Raw genomic sequence first — 21380 nt, 5'->3', positions numbered from 1 at the left:
ATATATAAGAAAAAGAAAAATAGAGAAAAGAAAAAATACAAAATACAGAAAAAATAAAAGAGACTTAAAAAACAAATCAATCTTTCCATACCTTACTTTTCATTTACTTGTTTCCCTGACCTCCTCTCGCCTCCCTTTTTTGTATTCCAGTTCAGTTAATTAATTAATTCAGCAATTCCTTTCCCTCTTTATTTTTATCTTAATCCTTTAACTTAATATATTATAGCTTTAGATTCTCGCCTGTTAACAATCCATTTTTACATACACCTTTATAACATTGCTACTAAAACCACTTAACTTCATTCTGACATCATTCTAGACTATCAGACTTTACAAAGCTGGCATCACTGGATCCAGTTCATCAGTTTTGTTGAGTTAATTCAACTAAATGCTGTAGGTGTAATTGGATTTTGAATAAATGTGAAATTAATTGTTACAGTTTTGCATTTTATTGTGTTATTATTTTCCTTAGTGGGTCATGTAAACCACTATTCTGAATAATAATAATAATAATAATAATAATAATTTATTTATACCCCACCCATCTGGCTGGGTTTCCCCTCTGGGCGGCTCCCAATCGAATATTAAAAACACAATACAGCATTAAACATTAAAAACTTCCCTAAACAGGGCTGCCTTCAGATGTCTTTTAAAAGTAGGATAGTTGCTTATTTCCTTGAAATCTGATGGGAGGGCGTTCCACAATAATAATAATAATGCCTTTTATAGGGGAGGAGGCACTGGGAATGAGTTTATGGGATCAAAAATTTTGAGAACCACTGCTTTGATATATGTCTTGAAGAATGGACTGCAATAATAATTCATAACCCATCCAATGATTGGTGGATTTTCTCCTCAGATTGGCCAGTATACCTGGATCCTCTTTCATTTTTTTTTTTAATGGAAGGAATGTAGATTTGCTGGCTCGAAGGAGTCACATAGAGCTAATTGTCCCACAGGAACTTTGTCCTATAGAGGAGAAAAAACTTTGATCATGAAAAAAATATTAGATAAATTCCTGCCCCTATAATTCCTGTTTATTAGCCCTGATAATAGGAATTGAGCTTTCATGTCCAAACAGGCAGTATACCTCTGGATACCCAATGCTGGGACCCAGTACATAGGGTGGCCATTACCTTGGTGCCTTCTTGGTGATGCCATCTGCTTCCAGAGTGCCTGGGTGGCCTTTATGGGAATTCTGGCTTTTGTGAACCTTTCTTGCAGTGCTGTTTGGTCTGAAAGAAGCAAGTTGATGGTGAATGTGCTATGCTGATACCCTACCTCAAAACAGGGAGCTGAATTAAAAGCCCCTTGAAATACAATCTAAGAGGTCACTTCCTCGAACTGAAATTAAGTTTCAAGAAGTTTTCAGGCTGTGTTCTGAGCACCTTGGAAGCTTTTTGGGGATTCGTCTGTAGGAAGAGAAAAGAAAAGAAAAAAGTAGGAGCAGATAAGCTTTCCTTCCTTGGTCCTGAGTTGCAAGGGAGGGGTTTGAGGGTGTTTGTGGGTAGCCCAAGACACTTGGTCAGTTAATGTAACTGTGTTGCACAGAGCATATCCCAGGATTTTCTCCAGTGTATCTGCGCTCCTGCATCTCAGTTCACAGGAGTTAGAAAGAAAGTTTGGAAACTTCCAAGTAGAGGGGCACATTCCCCAGCTGCTGATAAGCTAGCTTTGCTGCTACTTTAGACCAGAGCTTCCCAAACTGTGTGTCACACAACACGTTAGTTTGCCGGCTGCGGTGAGTAGGGGCTGGAAAGGGGTTAGTTTAACCTCTGGTTTGCTAGTAAAACTGAATTACAGTGTCACGAAATGATGTGTCACCAACATGAGAAGTTTGGAAAGCTCTGCTTTAGACCTTCTAGCCTTCTCAGATAAAACATCCCTGAGTCCTTCACTTGAAGGATCACCTTGCCACACATGTATATTCCCACTCTCCTGCCTCGATCTATGGAACAGGCACTTTGACAAGGGCCATATCATATTCATTCCACACTTGCAAAGAATCAGTCCTGCAGTGTGGCAGCACTTCGAACTCCCTGTCTATTGACATCAGGCAGGAGCCTTCACTGTTTTGCTTTCAGGACCTGCTGAAAAAAAAAAAATTAGGCAAGCCCATCTAAGCATGTATGTATGTTTGTTATTTGTATTTTTTAAATATCACTTCAATATCAGCTTGTTTTGTATGCTTGATGAATGGTTTCTGTAAACTGCTTCAATGGCAGATTAAGTAGTATAGAAAACTTGTTAGATAACTAAATATGACCACATTCGTCTTGCAGGGCTCAGCATAACCACCCTTGAACTCTGCAGCTAGTTGCCTTTTCTGTCCATCAGCCTTCCCCTGCAGCTCTCCTATTTGTGATATTCCATCCTGTGTCATTTGCAAAGGCCTTAAGTCTGATGGATTGGAATGTATCCAATATTCACCCTACTCAGAGTAGACCCATTGAAACGAATGGCTGTGACTGAGCTTAGCTCTGTCCATTTCATATGGATATCACCTGACAATCTCTCTTGCAGACTTTGCAAGTTCAAGGTGACTTATTCCAAGAAGAGATCTGGAGCCTATTATTTCTAATCTCCACCTCCTCGCCTTTCTCTCTCTGCCGGCTCCTCCTGAGCCAATCAGGGAGCTTCCAGGGCTGGGTTTGAGGGGCTCCTCCCTCCCAAAGTGCAAAATTACACCTCTCTTTCCTAAGCCTCGCTCTGTAAACAGCAGAGCCCTTTGCTTTCATGTGTGCAGCGATTAAAAAGGGGGAAAGGAAAAACAGAGGAGGATTGTCGCTTACTCAGCAAAAGCTGGTTTAGAAAATGTGGCCAGCTTCCAGATTGCTGGGTGCATTTGCATCGATGTGACTGAAGGGCTTCACTGAGCCTTCTCTCGCCTGCACAGCCAGGAGGTGCCCGGTATTGACATCTAAAATTGCAGCAGGCTCCACAGTCCTGTAAGTTGCCGGCTGTTTGAATTTGGGGGTGAGGGTGGTGGTTTCTTTTTTCCCCCTTTCCCAGATTTTCTTTCTGTTTTGCTTCCTCCAACTTCATGGTTCCGAGTTTGCTCCTTAGAACTGACAGTTGGCACAGGGACTCGCCTTCTGGACCCCTCTGCTGGTGGCTAATTTTTTTGCAGGAATAAAAAAAGTGCAGGGCCTCTCTGTGATGAAGGGATGAATGAATGATGCAATCCTGAACAGGCAAAGCATCAGCATCTGTCCTGATGCATGCAGGATGTTCAGGATGCCTCGCTGTGGGGTTCCTCTTTTCCTCTGAGGAAGGATGGGTCAGAGAGAAGCTAAATTCAAACTATCAACAGTACTGGTTAGAAACAAACAGAAATTTCAACTTCCATATAAATTGTCTGAGGATAGCAGGTAGATCCTGATTCTTAATACTTAAGAACAGCTGGATCAGACAAAAAGTCCCATCTAGTCGAATAGTGTCTAGCCAGACAATCTTTCCAGGAAGCCCTCAAGAAGCGATGGCAATTCCAGTGATTTGGCTGTCAGAGGTATGCACTTTCTGACCATGGAGGTTCTCTGAGTCAACTTTTGCCAACTTGGTGGCATCCAGCTGTTTTGAACTACAACTCCCATCAGCCCCAGCCAGCATTCTGGCTGGGGTTGATGGAAATGTAGTCCAAAATAGCTGGATGCCCCCAAGTTGGCAAATACTACATTAAGCTATTGTCACTAAAAGTTCTGTTATCTTTTATTTTCCATTGATTTTTCCCTATCATCTTTAATTTTTAAAAGCTACACACAGTGCATTCCTAACCATCCTACTCAGAAGTAAGTCCCAATGAATCCTGTGGGGCTTACTCCCAACAGGTAAGTAGGGTTAGGACCACAACCTTAAGCTACTTAGTTAATTGCACACTGAGTGAAGAAAGCAGTTCAGGTCTTTTACCTACAAGAGTGAGTGCATTAAAAGCCGATCTGAGTGAGGTCATCCGTGCCAGAGAGAAAACACAAGCTAATGTGGAGGGGAGGCTTTTTAAAAGGAAGACTATTCTTCTGGAAGAATAAATTATGTAAGAGCCCTCCCATTTCCCAAGGCTGCAATCCTGTACTCAGTTATGTATGCACACAGAAGGGCCCTCTTGTTCCAGCGGGAAGCATATGATGTAACTTGGTGTAGGATTGCAACATCTGTTTGTATATGCTCTCTTCTCACTGAACTGTTTGCCCTTCTCAGCCTTTCAGCACTAAGGACAATGCCCCAGACTGGTCAGCAGTTCAGTGAGGGCATAGAAAGTGTGGGGCAGGGGAGATATGGACACCCAGCAAACTGGGATTCATAAGTAGACCACGGAATCACCCTGATTACAGGAAGCCTCTCCCAGATCCTTCTAATTCCAAGCTTTCTGCATACCAGGACCTACTTGCATACAGGCTATTTTATGCCTCCACCAGGCCTAGAAACTTGGAGGTTTTCTTTTTAAATCTAAAGTTCTCAGGAAGCTGGGTTTCTTCCAGGGGCAGACACCAAATGCCACACAGAAAGCTTGCAGCCTGGCTGGAATCAGATTTTATGACTAGCATGGTATGACTTGTTTTCTGAAGATAGAAAAGGGGGAAATGAACACTTCTCATGCAATCTGTCAAATGCAAATCATAAATTGAAGTGTGCTGTAATTACTGGTTCACTTCAGAAGCTATTGTTGTTGTTGCTTTTTACCCAAGATCTGGTCCCAAAGTGGTTTATTTATTAAAATTATTGTGTTCATGTCCTGCTTGTGGGCTTCCCTTGAGGAATCTGGCTGGTCCTTGTGGAAACAGGATGCTGAGCTCACCCTTCCCAAACACCCTATGCCAGAACAATCAAACAAACAAAGCAATCCAATTCATTCTCACTTCCCCCATTCTGTTTTCTTCTTTCATCCACACCCCTAGCAGACCAGGAATGGGACCATCACCTTGCTGCAACTACGTAGGTTTGGGTCTGGCCAGTATCTTTGTGGGAGATGGCTTAGGAACTGCATGTTGACCACCTTGGATTTATGACAGAAGAAAAGTGGGATATAAATGTACAGAAATAAATGAAAATATAGTGAAACCACATAGCAAGAGGTGGTGACGCCCACTAGCTTGAATGGATTTAAAAGGTTAGACAAAGGGTTCGTCCACGCTTCTGCTTGTTCCATGCCTAGAAAGCAAGGGTCTACGAGGTTTTCTGTTTGTCCCACTGCTTGCCCCAGGAAAACCCACCCTTTACTGCTGGATCAGAGCAAAGTCAATCCGCAGAGAACCTGACTGATGTTTGTTCTGATTCAGTGGTAAGGATCAGGTTTTCCGGGGGGGGGGGAGTGGTGAGATGAGCAGGTGTGGACGAGCCCCAAAACAGAGCAGGATAAGGCTAGCAATGGCTACTAGCCACAATGGCTACGTCCTACCTCTGAATGCCAGCGAGACTGATGGGAGTTGCAGTCCAAAACACCAGGGGAGGTGGCAGGTTTGTGAAGTCTGTCCTAAGGTCCTTTCTACGAAGGCATAGATAATAATAGTGATGCAAAGCGCTGACCCCAAACCACATCTTTTTATTACTGTGTTAATAATAATGCTTCTTATTTCTACAAATCACAGCCTGTGACTTTTTGTAACATCTCTGTGTGCCCCGTGAAATCCTGATCCTGCCCAACTCAGGGAGACACCAAACTAAATGCAACCCACAATCCATGGATCATGGCCATTGAAGCGGTTGGCAGTTTTCCTCTTATCATAATCCCAGGCAGCCAGCAAAAATTGGGAGGGGATTATCATGGTCCTGGTTGGCCATTGGACATGGCTGTAGGAGCAGCATATAGTTCGGTGGGTTGCGTTGGCTCTTGCTATTGCCTGCAAGCTCCTACTTTTTCCATATACCGTTAGCTGAGTTGCTTTTGATGCCACAGAATACTCCTACACATCCAGAGTTCTCAAGGGAAAGATCTGAGCCGAAGGGTGTTGACAGTGCAGTTGCTGTGAAGGAAGTTTAGGGAAAGGACCACTTGGATAGGAGAGGAAAAAATCCAACAGGGCTTAGGGGTAGGAGGGGCTGGCTGCTGTTGATAGAAAGGAAGGTTTGGGGATGGATGAGCAGGAAGTGAAGGAAAAGAAAGTCCAAAAGAATTGCAGGGAAACTACAATTGGATTCATTTGCATATTGGTCATATGCAGCCATGTCTAAAGGTCAATATGAAATACAGTTCATGAAACTGCATTATCTGCGTACGCTTTGAAGCCAGGTGTGCATTTCTAAAATGAGAAGAGCCTTGCTTGTAAATTTCCTGAAGCCATAGCCTCCACTTTGCAAAATCTCAAAAGTTTTTTGTATACACCAGCTAGGGCTGATGGGAGTTGTAGTCTAACAGTATCTGGAAGACACCAGGTTGATGTTAACCCTCAATGTCCATGTTTGGAAAAATGAAAAATCCAGACTCATGGTTCTGACTGAGCAGCAGGACCTGTTAAGTCTCCATAAGCTTCTCAACTTTTGCAAGAAGGATTGGCTTGTTGAAGAAGGTCCTCTTGCAATATGTTTGGGGCCAACGTCACTTTCTGGCAACCTCATCCTTGCCTTGCATCATACGGTCCTGTTGCAACCTAGCCTTGGACGGTGGGCGTTACATCATGATTTGAGGACATTATGACGCAGATGCCTTGGCACTGCCCTCCAGGGTCGCTCTTTCAAAACTGGCAGCCCAGCACAGAGCTCTGGGTTCTGGTTGGATGTTCAGCCTTCCTTAGGGCCTGGAAAAAACCTCAGGTAGCTGGGCCTGTTCCAAAGATGTCAACACGTGCCTTGCTCACTCCATTGTGCAATGATGCGTCACTGTGCAAGGTGTCCCAGCCCTGCCCCAAAGTCAAAGCTCCCTCCTCCCGCCCCACTGCAGCTCTGCCTGGCTCAGAACCAACAGGCAAGTCAAGGCTGCAAAGCAGGCTGAGGCCTACCAGGACAGCAAGACTGTTTCAGAGTCTGTCTGTATCCACACCACAACAAATGTAAACCTCCTTTGTTCATAGCTGCACCCTACCCAGGAAACCCTGAGAACTGCAGTGTACATCTGGAGGGCAGAGTAGCACCCTCCAGATGCTGCAGAATCACAACTCCCATCATCACCCCTGTCCGTCAGCTGTGTTGTCTGCCGGGGCTGATGGGAGTTGTGGTCCAACAACCACCATGTTGCTTGCCCCTGTATAGAATTCTTAAGACCAAAATGATGCTTCAAAATATTCTTTGGACTTAGCTGTGGCAATAAAAGTGGTGTGACAGCCAGTTCCTAGTCTGTTGTAGTGGTAACCGTTGTATCAGGGTATCATCAAGGGGCAATACAAGGGAACTGGAAGCCTCTGTCAGCCTTTCTCAAGCTTAGGGCCCCATATGTTGTTGGACTACAACTCCATCCCTAGCTACGAGGATCAGGGGTCAGGGAGTTGTAGTCCAACAATATCTGGGGACCCCGGTTTGAGAAAGGCTGCTCTAGGTACATGGGTAGTCGGCGTGGGGCCCTCCATAAGTTGTTGGGCTACAACTGACATCACCCCTGACCATTGGGAAATGGAGTCCAACAATATTTGGAGGGAATCATATTGGCTACCCCTACTCTTAAGAATATTCCCCAGGCAAATGTCATCCCTGGGGGACTTAGTGTGGAGGGCTGTCCCGCCTTGATCCCTGAGGTGTTTATATAGAAGGGGGAGATACCTGATTTAGTTCACATTTAAAAGTGAATGTACCTAATTTGCAGGGACGCGGGTGGCGCTGTGGGTAAAACCTCAGTGCCTAGGGCTTGCCGATCGCATGGTCGGCGGTTTGAATCCCCGCGGCGGGGTGAGCTCCCGTCTTTCGGTCCCAGCTCCTGCCCACCTAGCAGTTCGAAAGCACGTCAAAGTGCAAGTAAATAAATAGGTACTGCTTTATAGCGGGAAGGTAAATGGCGTTTCCGTGTGCTGCGCTGGTGCTGGCTCGCCAGAGCAGCTTCATCACGCTGGCCACGTGACCCGGAAGTGTCTCCGGACAGCGCTGGCCCCCGGCCTCTTAAGTGAGATGGGCGCACAACCCTAGAGTCAGACACAACTGGCCCGTACGGGCAGGGGTACCTTTACCTTTACCTAATTTGCACTTTCTGAAACAAAATGTGAACCAATGCACAGCCATGTTTTACAATTCACACTTTCCAAAATATTGCAATGCAGTTTTCCAGTCAAGTAATGTGTACAAAAATACATGTACTGGAGTAAAGTATATATATAAGTGCATATATTAGTGGAAATAACATTTTTACAGTATTTTATAAGGGGAATTGTTCTGCAAAAATGTGCTTTCTTTGGGCATCCTTTGTGGCACCAAGGTGTGTCTGGCACCTTCGCTATACAGCTTTCATCCTATGCTGAAGACGCACCTCTTCACCCTGTCCTTAGACAACTGATATAAATTTAAGATCCACTCTATTTATGACTGTAATTTATTTTTAAGCTGTTTTTACGTTGTTGTGATTATTTGATGAAAGCATTTGCACTGTGATTGCAGGGGGTTTGGATGGCAGTGAAGACAGGAGAGGAGGCAGCCAGCACTGGAGTGAATAGCATTCTCTTCCAAGAGGTTCACTAAATGCCAAAATCTCTTATTTGACTCTTTACGTCAGTGAAGGCAGCAGCTCCCGGAAGGGTTAACTCAGCCAGGGAGCCAACCTTGACTGATTGCCCACTCCTGCGCTGCCCCCATGGCCAGCAAATCAGCAGCCACTTCCGCCCCCCTCTACTGCCACCCACTCCCTCTCAAAAAGGAGTCACACGGCTTGCTTCTCCCTCTCTACACCAAGCTACCAGCCCCACAGGACCCTCTTCCAAGATGGCTCAACACAGGGTTCAGTGTGCCGATATCCAGAACGACCTCATCTTCCTCTCCCACAACAGGAAACCCGTCAAAAGGATGTCCTCTCTTATGGAGCTGAAGGAAGTCTTCCAAAATGCTGATGCTGTCTGCTTTGATGTGGACAGTACGGTCATCAAAGAGGAAGGCATCGACGAGCTGGCGAAATTCTGTGGCGTCGGAGACGCAGTGGCCGAAATGTACGTAAGGCTGTCTCTCATTTGCTTCTGCAGAGATCTGTCCCCTCCCTTCCCAAGGGGCAAAGGCATTGAGCTCCATCCCTGACCCGGATCCTGCCATACCTGATACCAGCTGGCTGTTGGGGAAGGCTTTTTTGTAAGCAGGCTAGTGAGAATTTGTAAAGGCAAGTCTTTGGGGTGGGGGACCTAAATGCAAGAATGAACATTTGGGGGATGCTGCTGAGAAGTGGCTCAGAGACACCTCTGGGCCTGGCCTCTATGGCATCCTTTCAGGACAGGAGCCTCTTGCGGGGGGGGGGGGGGGCAAGCTCTGAGGCTGAGCATGGACCAATACTGGCAAACCTTGTTACCATGCATTAGGCAGAAAAAGCAGCCAATCCTTGCATGTTTGTGTAAGGTGTAATGAAGTTGCTTTAAAAACTTGCCCCTTTTTTGCACTTAGACTCTGACGTCTATGTGTTGTGAGGCTCTACAGTGGTTTCCCATCTACATTCTGGACCAAGTCCATACCTCCTTAGCTCTGCCACAAGGTTATGTGAGCAGAGAGCACTTACCAACTTCCTTTCCCTGGCATACTGAACGAGCAAGCAACCATCCTTCTTTCCCAACCAATCAGGAATCTTCTCTCCAACCTGAAAAACTTGTCTGCCTGTGGTTCAGTCTGAAACTCCTGGCAGGCCTGAGGTTGGTTTAGCTCAGCCCTCCAGATGTTTTGGGCTACACTTCCCATCAGTCCCAGCTAACATAGGAGGTGTCATCCAAAACATCAGGATGGCATAAAGGTTTGGGATGGCAGGCTTAGTGGAGCCATTCTGTACGGTGACCCCAAACCATAGGAAACACAACTAGATCATGTGCTTCCACACATTTTAGAGTTTCACAGAACTCATCAGGCAGAATGGAATTCAGCATTTCCTGATTCACTTGGGATCCAGCTGGCTAAATCTTCACCCCGCACAGCAGCCCCTAGGAACCCACCTTGATTTCTCCATCTGGGACTGATAGGAGTTGCCATCCAAATCATCTGAAGTGTTTAAGGCTGATTTGGGCACTATAGCTGCAGATTGATGCTGTCGCTCCCTCCTCCTCTATCAATTTAATCCTCTTTTAAGGCCATCTAACGGTCAAAATGACCGTGCCATTAATGGGCTACATGTGTAGTTTTAAACATGTAAATAGCAGCAGCAGAGGATCATGACTGAGACTGCAGTAAACACAGATGGGTTTTTTTAAAGGGGGGCAGGGAGGAGCAGCTCCCCCCCAATACATAAAAATACATAGCTAACTGAGGTTCTGCCCCCCCCCCAAAAAAAATACTGGCTATGCCCACGAAGGTGGGCAGCCCTTGATCTGATCCAGCGGCCATCCTCTTAAATGAGGAAGTGAAGCAGACTTCATTTTACCTTGACGTAGCATAACTGCTTGTGTATGTAAAGCAAACACACACACAGCTGGATGGCTTTATTTTTGCCCTTAAAAAGCCTGGTCTGTATTTCTCTGATTTCTCTGAATCTCAATTTAGGACTCGAAGAGCGATGGGTGGCACTGTAACGTTCAAGGCAGCTTTGACTGCCCGGCTAGGCCTCATCCGCCCCTCCTATGAACAAGTGCAGAAATTGATATCAGAGCATCCGCCCCAGTTAACACCGGGAATAAGGTAAGAGGCATTCTGAGCAGTTGGACTCCATGTCCATCCATGGAGACGTCTTCCACATTATCTCCTCCTCATGGGTTATGATTCCTGAAGAATTGGCTGTAGCGACATTTGAAGCGGGTAGGGAGGATCAAAGACCTACTGTACAATTACGAATTCCACCGTTTTAACCAGGCAGAAAGAGGCTGGAAGGCGTCCTGTTCAGTGGAGGAAACCTGTATCTGTCTTTCTCTTTCCCAACACTGTTTGGGACACACTTGTGAGAGAAAGGAGCCACTGAACTGCATCAGGGATTCCTCACCTTGTAGTGAGATCCCTCTGCAAGAAACAATTGTGAAAACTAACAAAAGGGAGAACGTGTGGTTCCATTCTCCTGGCATCTAATGCCCCCTTTGTTTGCTCCAGTTAGCTTTCAGCAGCAGATGCTCCCCAGTCAATTGCACCCCAGTCCTTATGGGTCCCCGAGAAAAGCCTGACAATGTAGAATTGGAAGGAACAAAATGGGGGGGGGGGTCATTCAGCTCCCTGCGTGTAAGCAAGACTCTTCTTCACTCACCAACATCCTATCTAAAATGGCTCAGCATAGAGGAAGACCTGTGAGGAAGTCCATGGCCACTTACTTTCCTGGGCCATTCATTTATTTGAAGCCTGTTACTGAGCCTGGAAGCCTTTCTTGCACTGTGCTGCAGCTGTGTGTGAAGGGGGTGGAGGCAGGGCAGAAGGCAAAAGAGAAGCATCTTAATGAATCCTTGGTCACCCTCTCCTGTTCCTCACAGGGAACTAGTCAACCGGCTCCACCAGCGAGGTGTCCAGGTCTTCTTAATCTCCGGGGGGTTTCAGAGCATCGTGGAACACGTGGCTTTGCAGCTCAACATCCCAACAGCAAACGTCTTTGCCAACAGGTTGAAGTTCTACTTCAATGGTAAGCTTTACCAGGCAGGCTGAGTGCAGGGCTCTCTAGACTCTCCCCCTTGCTGCTTTGCACTCTTAAGTGTTTTCTACCTTGCTGGAATGTGTCCTTGAACTCTGTATGCACAGCAATATCAAAACATCTGAAAGCAATTCAACTGATGCTTTTATGTTGATGCAGGTGCCCTGATGTTTTGTGAGAGGGCAGTATATAAATACTTTTATAAAAAAGATAAGATTAAATAATGCTTCCTGCTTGCCTGGACGGAGGATAGTAAGTGGTGCAGGAATGAGTACAGAAACTAGTTTACAGTACTGTATAAATTTAAATTCACTACCCTGCCCTGTTTTTTGCCTCTGACCTGTGGTTCCCAGAATATTGCCTGGAAGGGACTGTGTGTCTCTTGGCCCAAAAAAGCTTCCCAGATTGAAAAGAAGCAAAGTGTCACCAATGACCTGCTGCTTCTGATAAGCCCCCCGTTTGCCCAGCTGCTTTGGAAAGAACTGTTCCTTCCCATGGTTAAGCTTTAACTCTCAGATGCACTGGCACAGAGGAGGGTCAAGAAGTTCAGCTCTGAGAGAGTCAGCACATTGAGAGACGGGTCTCTTATCCACCAAGTGGGTTGTGCAGCTTGATAAATCAGCTCTTCAAGGTGAAAGATTTTGTCAGCTAACGATAGCACAGCTTTGCAGCCAAACTCAACTTTCAGGGTTGCCAGGATAAATAGGGTCGCTCAAGGGACACGTCTGAAGCTAAGCTTTGGCAGAATTCCTCAGGATTGCCCACTGGAGGAAAAAGATGGGTGGATCTCTTACTATATGAATGGGTTTTAGGTTGCTGGCTTTGGTGAAAGCCCTCTATCAACAAGATCCAAATAAGGCTATTTGGACATGACATTGCCCCTTCCTTCACAGCATGTAGAAGGTCCACTCTGGAAGATTTATTTGAATGTGGAATATCCTTTACCATGAATCTTGATGGGACTGAGAGTGTGGGAGCCAAAGGGTGTGTGTGTGTGTGTGTGTGTGTGTGTGTGTGTGGAAATAGTAGTTCCCCAAATTGCCCTTATGGAGCTATAAAGCCAAAATACCCTACACTGGTGTCAGCAAGGAAGGTTTCCACATCAGAGGGTACATCTCCCAGATATTGGAAATTCTGTGAATTGCCCTGAGATGAAGGGCAGTATATAAATCTAATAAATAAAAATACATAAACTAAAAAACAAACCCTTAGACTGAAGACGGTCAATGCAGTACTCTCCTGGTGTTGTTGGACTACAATTCCCATCCTCCTTGGTCATTGGCCATGCTGGGTTTCAGGGTCCTAACAACATCTGAAGGGCCACAGATGTCCCCCATCCTTGCTCTAACTTGTGGCAGGGTGGAAGATCTGTGTACATACACAAACAGGCAGAGAGAGAGAAGATTCTGCTTTGCAATAGAATCCATCTCCTAACCAGGACCGTGGATCACTCTGCAAAAATTCCTTCTGATACACTGAACTGTCGCCCTCCCTCCTTCCAGAATAGGGAGGGGAACCTGTGGCCCTCCAGATGTTCCACCCCCATCATTCCTTACCACGTTGGCTATGGCTGTTGGGAGTCGGATTTCAGCATCATCTGGAGGGCACCAGGTTCCCCACCCTTGCCCTCCAGGGATCCCCCCCCCTTTTGCCTTCAAACATTGACTTTCCTTGTGATTCTCTATGACTGACTTTCTCTCTGATGTGCCTCTAGGAGAATACGCCGGTTTTGATGAGACGCAGCCAACTGCTGAGTCGGGTGGCAAAGGACAAGTCATTAGTTACCTGAAGGAGCAGTTTCAGTTTAAGAAGGTGGTGATGATTGGAGATGGGGCAACAGATATGGAAGCCTGCCCACCTGCAGTGAGTAGTGACTGTGGGGTGATGGCATTTGCCTTCTACCCCTTCCTCCGCTCAGCCCAGGGCTGCTTACTTGGGTTCTTCCAGCTATTCTGTGGGGCAGGTTAAGCAGAGAAAAAGGGAGAGAGAGGCTGTCAAAAGAAAGACCACAGCTTAGTCATCGAGCACCAGCTTTGCATGCAGAAGGTGCTCCCAGGTATGTCTCCAGTCTGAAACCTTGGTGAGCTGCCACCAGTCTGCTCTCTAGTAGTCTGACTCAGTAAAAGGTAGCTAATGTTCCTATGTTCAAAGGATACCCTGTGAATGATGCTGTTGGATATGGATTTGAAGCCAGGACTCCAGATTCAACAGCTTACCCAATAGTGAATGGACCTCACTGGCTCATAGGAGTTAGCTCAGAGTTGACTTCTGTATGGTTGATTCTTTCTGGCATCAGAATGCCCAGAATTTGTGCAGATCCACAAGGTTACCTTTCTGCAACCACAAGAAGGCCACCCAGCCTAGTCTCCTGGGAGGCAGAATCACCTACCCAACCAGCCCTCTCTGCCCAAACCAGTCTACTTTGTGATTCAAATTTCAAGCAACGTAGACGAGTCACATAGCACGTCATTGCAAGGCACCCACTCTACAGTTGCAGCCAGCCTGTGCTAAGGAACAGGATCCTGAACTGGCTGGGCCTTTGGTCTGATCTAAGCTACAGAGCTGTTCTGATGTCCTTGTGATAAAGAGCTCGTATGGCAACCAGTCAGACCCTAAGCCTAAGCAAAACCAATCTGTCACATGTTCCTAAAGAAAAATGGCACCTCTCCACTCCCCCAGCATCTGGTTGCTGGATGTGGCAACCCCAAAAGAAGCAAGGGGATAGCAGGTAAAAAATCAGGAGCGTTAAAACCCCCCACAAAAGTCTGCATGTCTTCCATAAGAACCAGACAAACGCTTGCTCCAGGTTAATGATTTCAGCTGCCTGTTAATGATTGTTTTGGAATCTACCAGGGGAGGTGAATCAGATCCAGATTAATAGGTCAAGGCAGGCAGCCAATGCATCAAGAACTGGCATCAAGTAGCACGACCATGGCTGTTGCCCTGTGTTGCAAAGGCATTTTCCAGCAAAACCCTATTCATCACATCACATGATTGATTAAAAAAAAGGAGGGTGATACTGTTGGCAGCAGCTTCTGATTCAGATTATGCTGAGCCAGGAAAAGGTCACTTACCAAACCCAGCCAAGTTTCTGCAAGGATTTGCAGGGAATCTGCTTGGTTGTTAATAAGATGAATTAGCTGATTAGTTGGTTCTCTCTGAATAGTCCAGCTGGGGCTGATGGGGGTTGTAGTCCAAAAGCTCTGGAGGGCACCAGGTTGGGGAAGGTTGGGTTAATCCACACTCCCCATCTGCCCTTACCCATTGATGCCTAAGCAGCTGCCTGCAACTGTTCTGCTTCCCCCAGGGTCTGACTTCATCTCATGTACTGCCAGGGGATGGAGGATGCCTTTCCACTCCATCTCGCATCCGCTTTCATCCTTGACAAGAAATCCTAGAATAGCAGAGTTGGAAGGGACCCTGAGGGTTATCTGTTCCAAAGCCCTGCAGTGCAGGAATCTCAACTGAAGCATCCATGACAGATGGCCATCTAACCTCTCCAATGGAGGAGAAATCCCAATAGTCCTCTGCATTTTCTGAAATGGAGACATAACCAGCCCATCTCTTCTTTTTTTATGTTTCCCCAGGACTGTTTCATTGGCTTTGGAGGCAATGTTGTGCGGAAACAGGTCAAGGAGAAAGCCAAGTGGTACATCACCCATTTTGACGAACTGCTGAAAGAACTAGAGGAACGATAAATTATGAACTAGGCTTATTTTATTAACACGTATTGTAGCTAGATGTATAACTATGCAATTAAACATATTCTTATTGTTGTTTGCAAACAGAGGCATTTGGGATTTTTAATTTCTGGCTACACAGTGCACCTCTACTACATGTTGGGTTTTCAGATGGCAAATGGCTCTGTTCCATGCACCTTCATAAACTCATAGCAAAGGGAAAGGAAGGGAAGGGTGGTCCGGATGTGGCCAGAGGTTATCTGTGGCCTTCCAGGTGTTGCTGGACTCCAATTGCCGTCATCCCTGATCATTGGCCGTACTGGTTGCTGGAGCTGTTGGGAGTTGGAGTCCAGTAATATCTGAGGGGGACTTCCACAAATGACAGCAATGGTTTCTTTCTAAGAACAGAATGTTTGGGACCCAAATGTCCCAAGAACAACTCCATCTTACTACTTTACTTCATAAAACATATATACCACTTGATTGTCAGAAAAGACCTCAAAGCCTAGTCTCTTAATCCAAGAAGGTTGGTTCTCTAGCCACACAATGAGAGGGAATGGAAATAAATTGAATTCTGTTTACATTTAAATTTAGAATTACCAAATTCACACTTTCTGAAGCAATGCATGTACCAAAACACAGCCAACCTTTGAAATTTTGCAATGCAGTTTGCCAGCAAAGTAACATGTACAAAAATTCATATACTAGACTAGACCAAAACAAAATATTGAAAGCAACATAAAATTTGTTACATCCCCAGAGTTAAAACACAGGTTTTCAAAATGGAGCAGTTATCTAAAGCACCTGTGTTAGACCCCTCACAAATTCACTCCATTAGTGGTAACCCCAGATTGCTGTGCTGAGCTTCTCACCACAAAATTTAGGTATCCCCTAGCCTGCTCCACTAACCCCTAGGGCCTAGGTGCTACGGCCCAAACATACCATCTCCCAAGATGGGGAGCCCTTCTTTCCCTCATCTAGCCCCCCATGTTGCCCAACAACCCCTCGGCTGGGGGATGAGGGAAACACAGCATACATTATAAGTTCCTTTCTAGGACCACTTCTGACTTGATAAAAGGCAGCTATATATGTTCATTTACACACATCATATTGGACGAGCCCAATGCCCATTGGTAGAGCAGAGTGGAAGAGTACAGAAATCTAAGTTTAGAGTGATGTGTACAGATTCCCCTACAGTCTATTCCTCAGGAAATCTGATAATTTGCTGCTGAACTTTGAAAAATAAAAAGACCCAACTTTTCTAGTGGAGAACAGCAATTTTCCAATTAGGGTTTCAGGGGCTGCACCCCTCAACACAAACAAGTATTTGGCAACTATATCCTCAGAGATATCCAAATCAGTGCACTTTGAAATGGTTCATTCCACCATCTTGAATCAAAATGCCATCCAACAGTTTCTAAGCAGAGATGAAAACCAGCTCCTCCATATCAGGAGGTGATGTGCAAATTGGGCAGTGATATCTCAAGAGGCGTCCAAATGCATACAGAACTAGCAGAAAGACAAACAGCTTTCCAAAACGGAGAGCAGAAGAAAACACTATTGTAATCCAATAGTGTACAATAGTGGGTTAAGCAAGTTCATAGCCCAGCCCATGAAGGGCTTGAGAGGTCACTGACTGCAAGGCACAAACTCTTGAAAAAAACCTCCGTTTTTTACAATCCACTCCCAAACCTTTCTTGCATTTCTACCCCTTGCTCTTCGCCAACAATATTTGAGCAACAATCATACACACACAACCAATACATATGCAGCAGCCTAAATCCTTAGGAACCAACCACATCTTCAGGTCCCAGAAGAATTCCTAAAGAGAGTGGCAGCAGCAGTGACTTGGGTGGGGAGAGAGGAAACTCTCCCAGGGAACCGTCTCTTGCTGAACTCAAGGGCTCAAGGCAGAAACAATAGCCGTATTGTGCCAGAGCCAGGGAGCTCAGGACGTGCCAGGATTTCTGTTCGAGGGAATGTGAAAAGAGGCTCTCGTTCACTCACTCTTGCTCTTTTGTTTCCACACAATCAAGTACCGCAGATGAGTTTTAGCTAACAATTTCAAGCAAAGCTCAGCCCCAGAACCTGTTCTAAATGTTGGGGCTCAGTCCCAGAAGAAATCAAGTAGAAAAGCTAATTAAGAAAGCTGTTACCAAGCTACCCTGCTTCACTGCCACCCTGAGCGTAGCCCAGTAGCTAATAGTAATAATAATAGTAATAACAACAACAACAACAACAACAACAACAACAACAACAATAACAATAACAATACTCCATCCAGCTGACTGGGTTGCCCTAGCAATTTCACGCAGCTTCCAGCAAATTATAAAACCTACCGTGGTTTTATTACATTTAAAAATTCACTATACAGGACCGCCTTCAGATGTCTTATAAAAGTCAGATTGTAGTTTATTTCCTTGACATGATGTGAGGGCGCCACTACTGAGAAGGCCCTCTGCCTGGTTCCCTGTAACCTCACTTCTCACAGTGGAACTTAGTAAGTTGCCTGACCAAATCAGGTCATTGGATCATAGAGGTCTCCATTATCTCCATCACCAAGGAGAAGCCGCAGCCCTCTGGAGAGAACGAAAGCACCTTCCTGAAGGGTGGTCAAGACTCAAAGGTCCTTAGTGGGGGGATCTCAGGCCTCTGAGCTGAATGTGTCTGGACAGGGTGATGGAGATGAAGCAAGCTTGTTTTCCGCTGCTGCAAAAGGTAGGGCCCAAACCAATGGGTTCAAGTTGCAATAAAAAAGATTCCAGCTAAACATCAGGAACTTTCTGACGGCAAGAGCTGTTCTACAGCAGAACAGACTCCCAAGGGTGGTGGACTCTCCCTCACTGGAGGCTTTTAAGCCGAGGTTGGATGGCCATCTGTCATGGATGCTTTAGCTGAGATTCCTGCATTGCAGGGGGTTGAACTAGATGACCCTCAGGCAGTGGCGTAGCGTGGATTGCCAGTGCCTGGAGCAAGGCAAATATTGTGCCACCAATCCATGGTTCCTGTCAGGACCGGGTGGCAGCAGCGTTGGTTGTGGGGAAGGGTCTTCCCTGCAGGGAGAGGGAAGCTGGGGAGGGGATAGCAATGGCAGCCATTTATTTTATTACGTGTTATTATTTATTTCATGAAATTGTACACCGCTTGTTAAAAACAAACAAACCTCCAGTTGATTTTTCTTCTGAAATTTTATACCCCATCCCGATTTTGCTCCTGGGGCAACAGCCTCTCTGCCCCCTCCATGCTATGCCACTGCCCTCAGGATCCCATACAACTCTACAATTCTATGAGTCAAATCATAAGAGATTCTAATCTCCTGATTCAGGAAGGCAATTCATGTCTTCCTCTTCTGCTTGACCCTCACATCCAATGAACATTGTAACCCCTTTGGAACCTCAAAACCAGAGGTAGCTTCAGGTCAGAGTGTGTGTTTGAGGTCTAGTTAATCAGTTCCATCCAGCTTAAAACAGGGCGGTTGTTTTTTTAAGAAAGTCCATGCACATTTTTGGCTGCTGCTGCTTTTGTGCCTCCTGCTGTTCTGAGAATTGTTTTGCCAAAACTCACAATGTTGCATTTGTGAACATATCCCTACTATGTAGGGAAAACAGCATCAGTGTTTACACAAACCTGGTGACCACTTTTCTTTATAGCCTCTAGCAACACCTCTAGGATTGCATCAGCTTTTTGTAAGCAGTATCTTACTGCTTCAGATGCATGAACAGTGCAAGGGTTGGAGATTATACATGCATAGGTATATATTAAGACAACACTGAGCATTTATAGCACGTTCAAAGTGCTCAGTGCTTCATGTGCACTTAGTATCTTAGTAATTATTACAACACCCACATGCTGGTCAGAGAGAAGTCCCAAACCATAGTTAGTATACCATCCACTTTGTGACTACCCCCTGTGCCCCATGCCAGCCATTTTATGATGGTACCCATGATACTTGCTAAAAATTTCAAATAGGCCCATGGGCCCCCTAAAATTGCTGACCTTGCTCTCCTATATGTACTCAAAAGGAACTCCTACTAAATTCAGTGGGGCTTTCTCCAAGGTAAATGGGGTGCGGATGCCAGCCATGGCTGCTCTTTTGCAGAGAGAAACTTAATTTTGTGTGCATGCACAAACACACATCCTGGTAACATATTAAGGAAGCTTATTTGTTTTCTCGGTTCATCCTCCTCATGAAGTTGCTTACAGTCTAAGATGGACAACAGAGAAAGATGAGGGATGTGGATGAAACACTGGCAAGTACTGCTGAGATGCAGTGCCTGAAGTGACTATTGAGTTGCTGGCAAATGGAAGGTCACCCCACCAAACATTACATATACTTAAGGCTTAGTTAGGGTTGAGGATGAGAATCTAGGGTAAACCAAGACACTCAGGCCTTTGAGGAGGGTTTTGCAAGATTGGAGATGGCACCAGGTGAATTTTCACTGCGGGAGAATGGACAGTCTTCATCTACACAGCCTGCAAGGCCTCCACTGAAATGCCTCTTAGGACACCTATGACTCCATTTTCCCAACAGCAAATGTGAAAACAAGGCTGCAAAAGGTCTGTGAGAAATCTGTGAAGTTAGCTTATCTGAACCATCGTTATATATCTGATCTGATAATGAAGTTACCCCTCAGGAAGAGGGAGACTTGAAAGTTCACGGGGGTCACATGGGAAAATTCCACAATTGACAAATAGAACAAGCAAACACAGGACCATCAGGGTCAGTGCAAAATGTGCTTGGGACACATTTCAGAGGTGTTGCACATGAATGGGGGTTGCTTCCTCAGATGAGGCAACTCAAAGCCTTATTTGAAGGTGGAAAATTCCCAGGAAAAATGTATTTACAGACCTGGCTTTCAGCAAATATAAACTTCAGAGCAGTCTTTATTTTGTTGAGACAAACTGATTGGTCAGTTAGAAAAAAAATTACAGTGAAGATCCCATTTTTGAGAAGGGCAGGGAAGAGAATAGAAATGTTTAGGAAAATTCCTTTTGTTTGCTATCTGACACTATGGCTGATTAGTGAATGCAGCCCCAGGCCCATCAAGACAGTCAAATTTGGATCTGAACAAACTGGATCCATAAGGGCAAATATGGACAGTAGCATGGAACTTCAACTTCCTGTGTCTGAGCAGCAAATGAGTCTTAATTTGCACTGGAAGATTCCCACTTAAGTGGAAACTTTACTGTGCAACCCTATACATGCCAACTCTGAAGAAGTAAGTTAAGAATGTAAGAAGGGTTAAACAAACAAAAAACTAAGGTCTTGGTAAAAAATTTGACACCTTCAGAAATAGATGGGTTTCAAAAGGAAACAGGATTAAATGTGGTTAAAAAAGTGAAATACCTGGGGGTTAACTTGACCGGGAAAAATTTGAATCTATTTAAAGACAATTATGTAAAATGTTGGACCGAAATCAAAAAGGACCTAGAAATTTGGTCAAGATTGAAACTTTCCTTGTTGGGAAGAATTGCTGCCGTTAAGATGAATGTATTGCCAAGAATGCTGTTTTTGTTTCAGGCCCTGCAGATCGTGGACAGAGTGGAGTGTTTTGGAAAGTGGCAGAGGGACATTATGAAGTTTGTCTGGCAGGGCAAAAAGCCCAGAATAAAATTTAAAATATTAACAGATGCAAAGGAAAGAGGGGGATTTGCCCTGCCGGACTTAAGGTTGTATTATGAAGCTGCATCCTTCTGCTGGATGAAAGATTGGTTTTTGCTAGAAAACACTGATGTCCTAGATCTGGAAGGGTTTAACAATGCTTTTGGATGGCATGCATATTTGTGGTACGACAAGGTGAAGTCTCACAAGATGTTTAAAAACCATATTGTCAGAAAATCTTTGTTCATTGTCTGGACTAAATACAAGGACTTAATTGAAAATAAAACTCCGAGGTGGTTATCACCGATGGAGGCTAAGGCCACAAAAATACTTAATATGGGGGGTGGATGGGCAAAATATTGCGAAATAATAGAAAGAGAAGGTGACACTTGGAGGTTGCAGAGTTTTGAAAAATTGAAAGGAAAGGTGTGAGACTGGTTGCATTATGCCCAAATTTTAGAGA

The 21380-nt window shown here is 45.2% G+C and overlaps 1 protein-coding gene and 1 long non-coding RNA gene across 3 annotated transcripts; one reads left to right on the top strand and one right to left on the bottom strand.

Annotated features, from left to right (window-relative positions):
- Window positions 1-119: 119 nt before the first annotated feature.
- Window positions 120-8191, bottom strand: LOC308464512. Of its 2 annotated transcripts, XR_013980082.1 has the most exons (4): window positions 8091-8191; window positions 3907-7715; window positions 1137-1235; window positions 120-969 (listed from the first exon to the last, which is right to left on the bottom strand). It is a non-coding gene; the product is annotated as an uncharacterized lncRNA (long non-coding RNA). The 2 variants fall into 2 exon arrangements; XR_013980083.1 differs by lacking the exons at window positions 120-969; window positions 1137-1235 and having other exon boundaries at window positions 2845-7715.
- A 591-nt stretch (window positions 8192-8782) lies between these two features.
- PSPH (phosphoserine phosphatase) lies at window positions 8783-15420 on the top strand. The gene is made up of 5 exons (XM_080983863.1): window positions 8783-9050; window positions 10573-10707; window positions 11481-11626; window positions 13350-13498; window positions 15223-15420. Exons 1-5 carry the CDS (start codon window positions 8830-8832, stop codon window positions 15331-15333), a joined length of 762 nt encoding a protein of 253 aa, XP_080839989.1. The 5' UTR covers window positions 8783-8829; the 3' UTR covers window positions 15334-15420.
- The last annotated feature ends 5960 nt before the right edge of the window (window positions 15421-21380 follow it).

The sequence above is a fragment of the Podarcis pityusensis genome, assembly GCF_964106645.2.
Source record: "Podarcis pityusensis genome assembly, chromosome: 15".
NCBI lineage: Eukaryota > Metazoa > Chordata > Lepidosauria > Squamata > Lacertidae > Podarcis > Podarcis pityusensis.
Note: the sequence above shows the minus strand (reverse complement) of the source record. Positions and strands in the feature narration are given on the sequence as shown.

Coding starts and splice junctions, on each gene's coding strand:
- PSPH (XM_080983863.1), top strand. CDS start 8,830: ATGGCTCAACACAGGGTTCAGTGTGCCGATATCCAGAACGACCTCATC. Junction 9,051..10,572: donor GGAGACGCAGTGGCCGAAAT/GTACGTAAGGCT, acceptor ATCTCAATTTAG/GACTCGAAGAGCGATGGGTG. Junction 13,499..15,222: donor TGGAAGCCTGCCCACCTGCA/GTGAGTAGTGAC, acceptor ATGTTTCCCCAG/GACTGTTTCATTGGCTTTGG.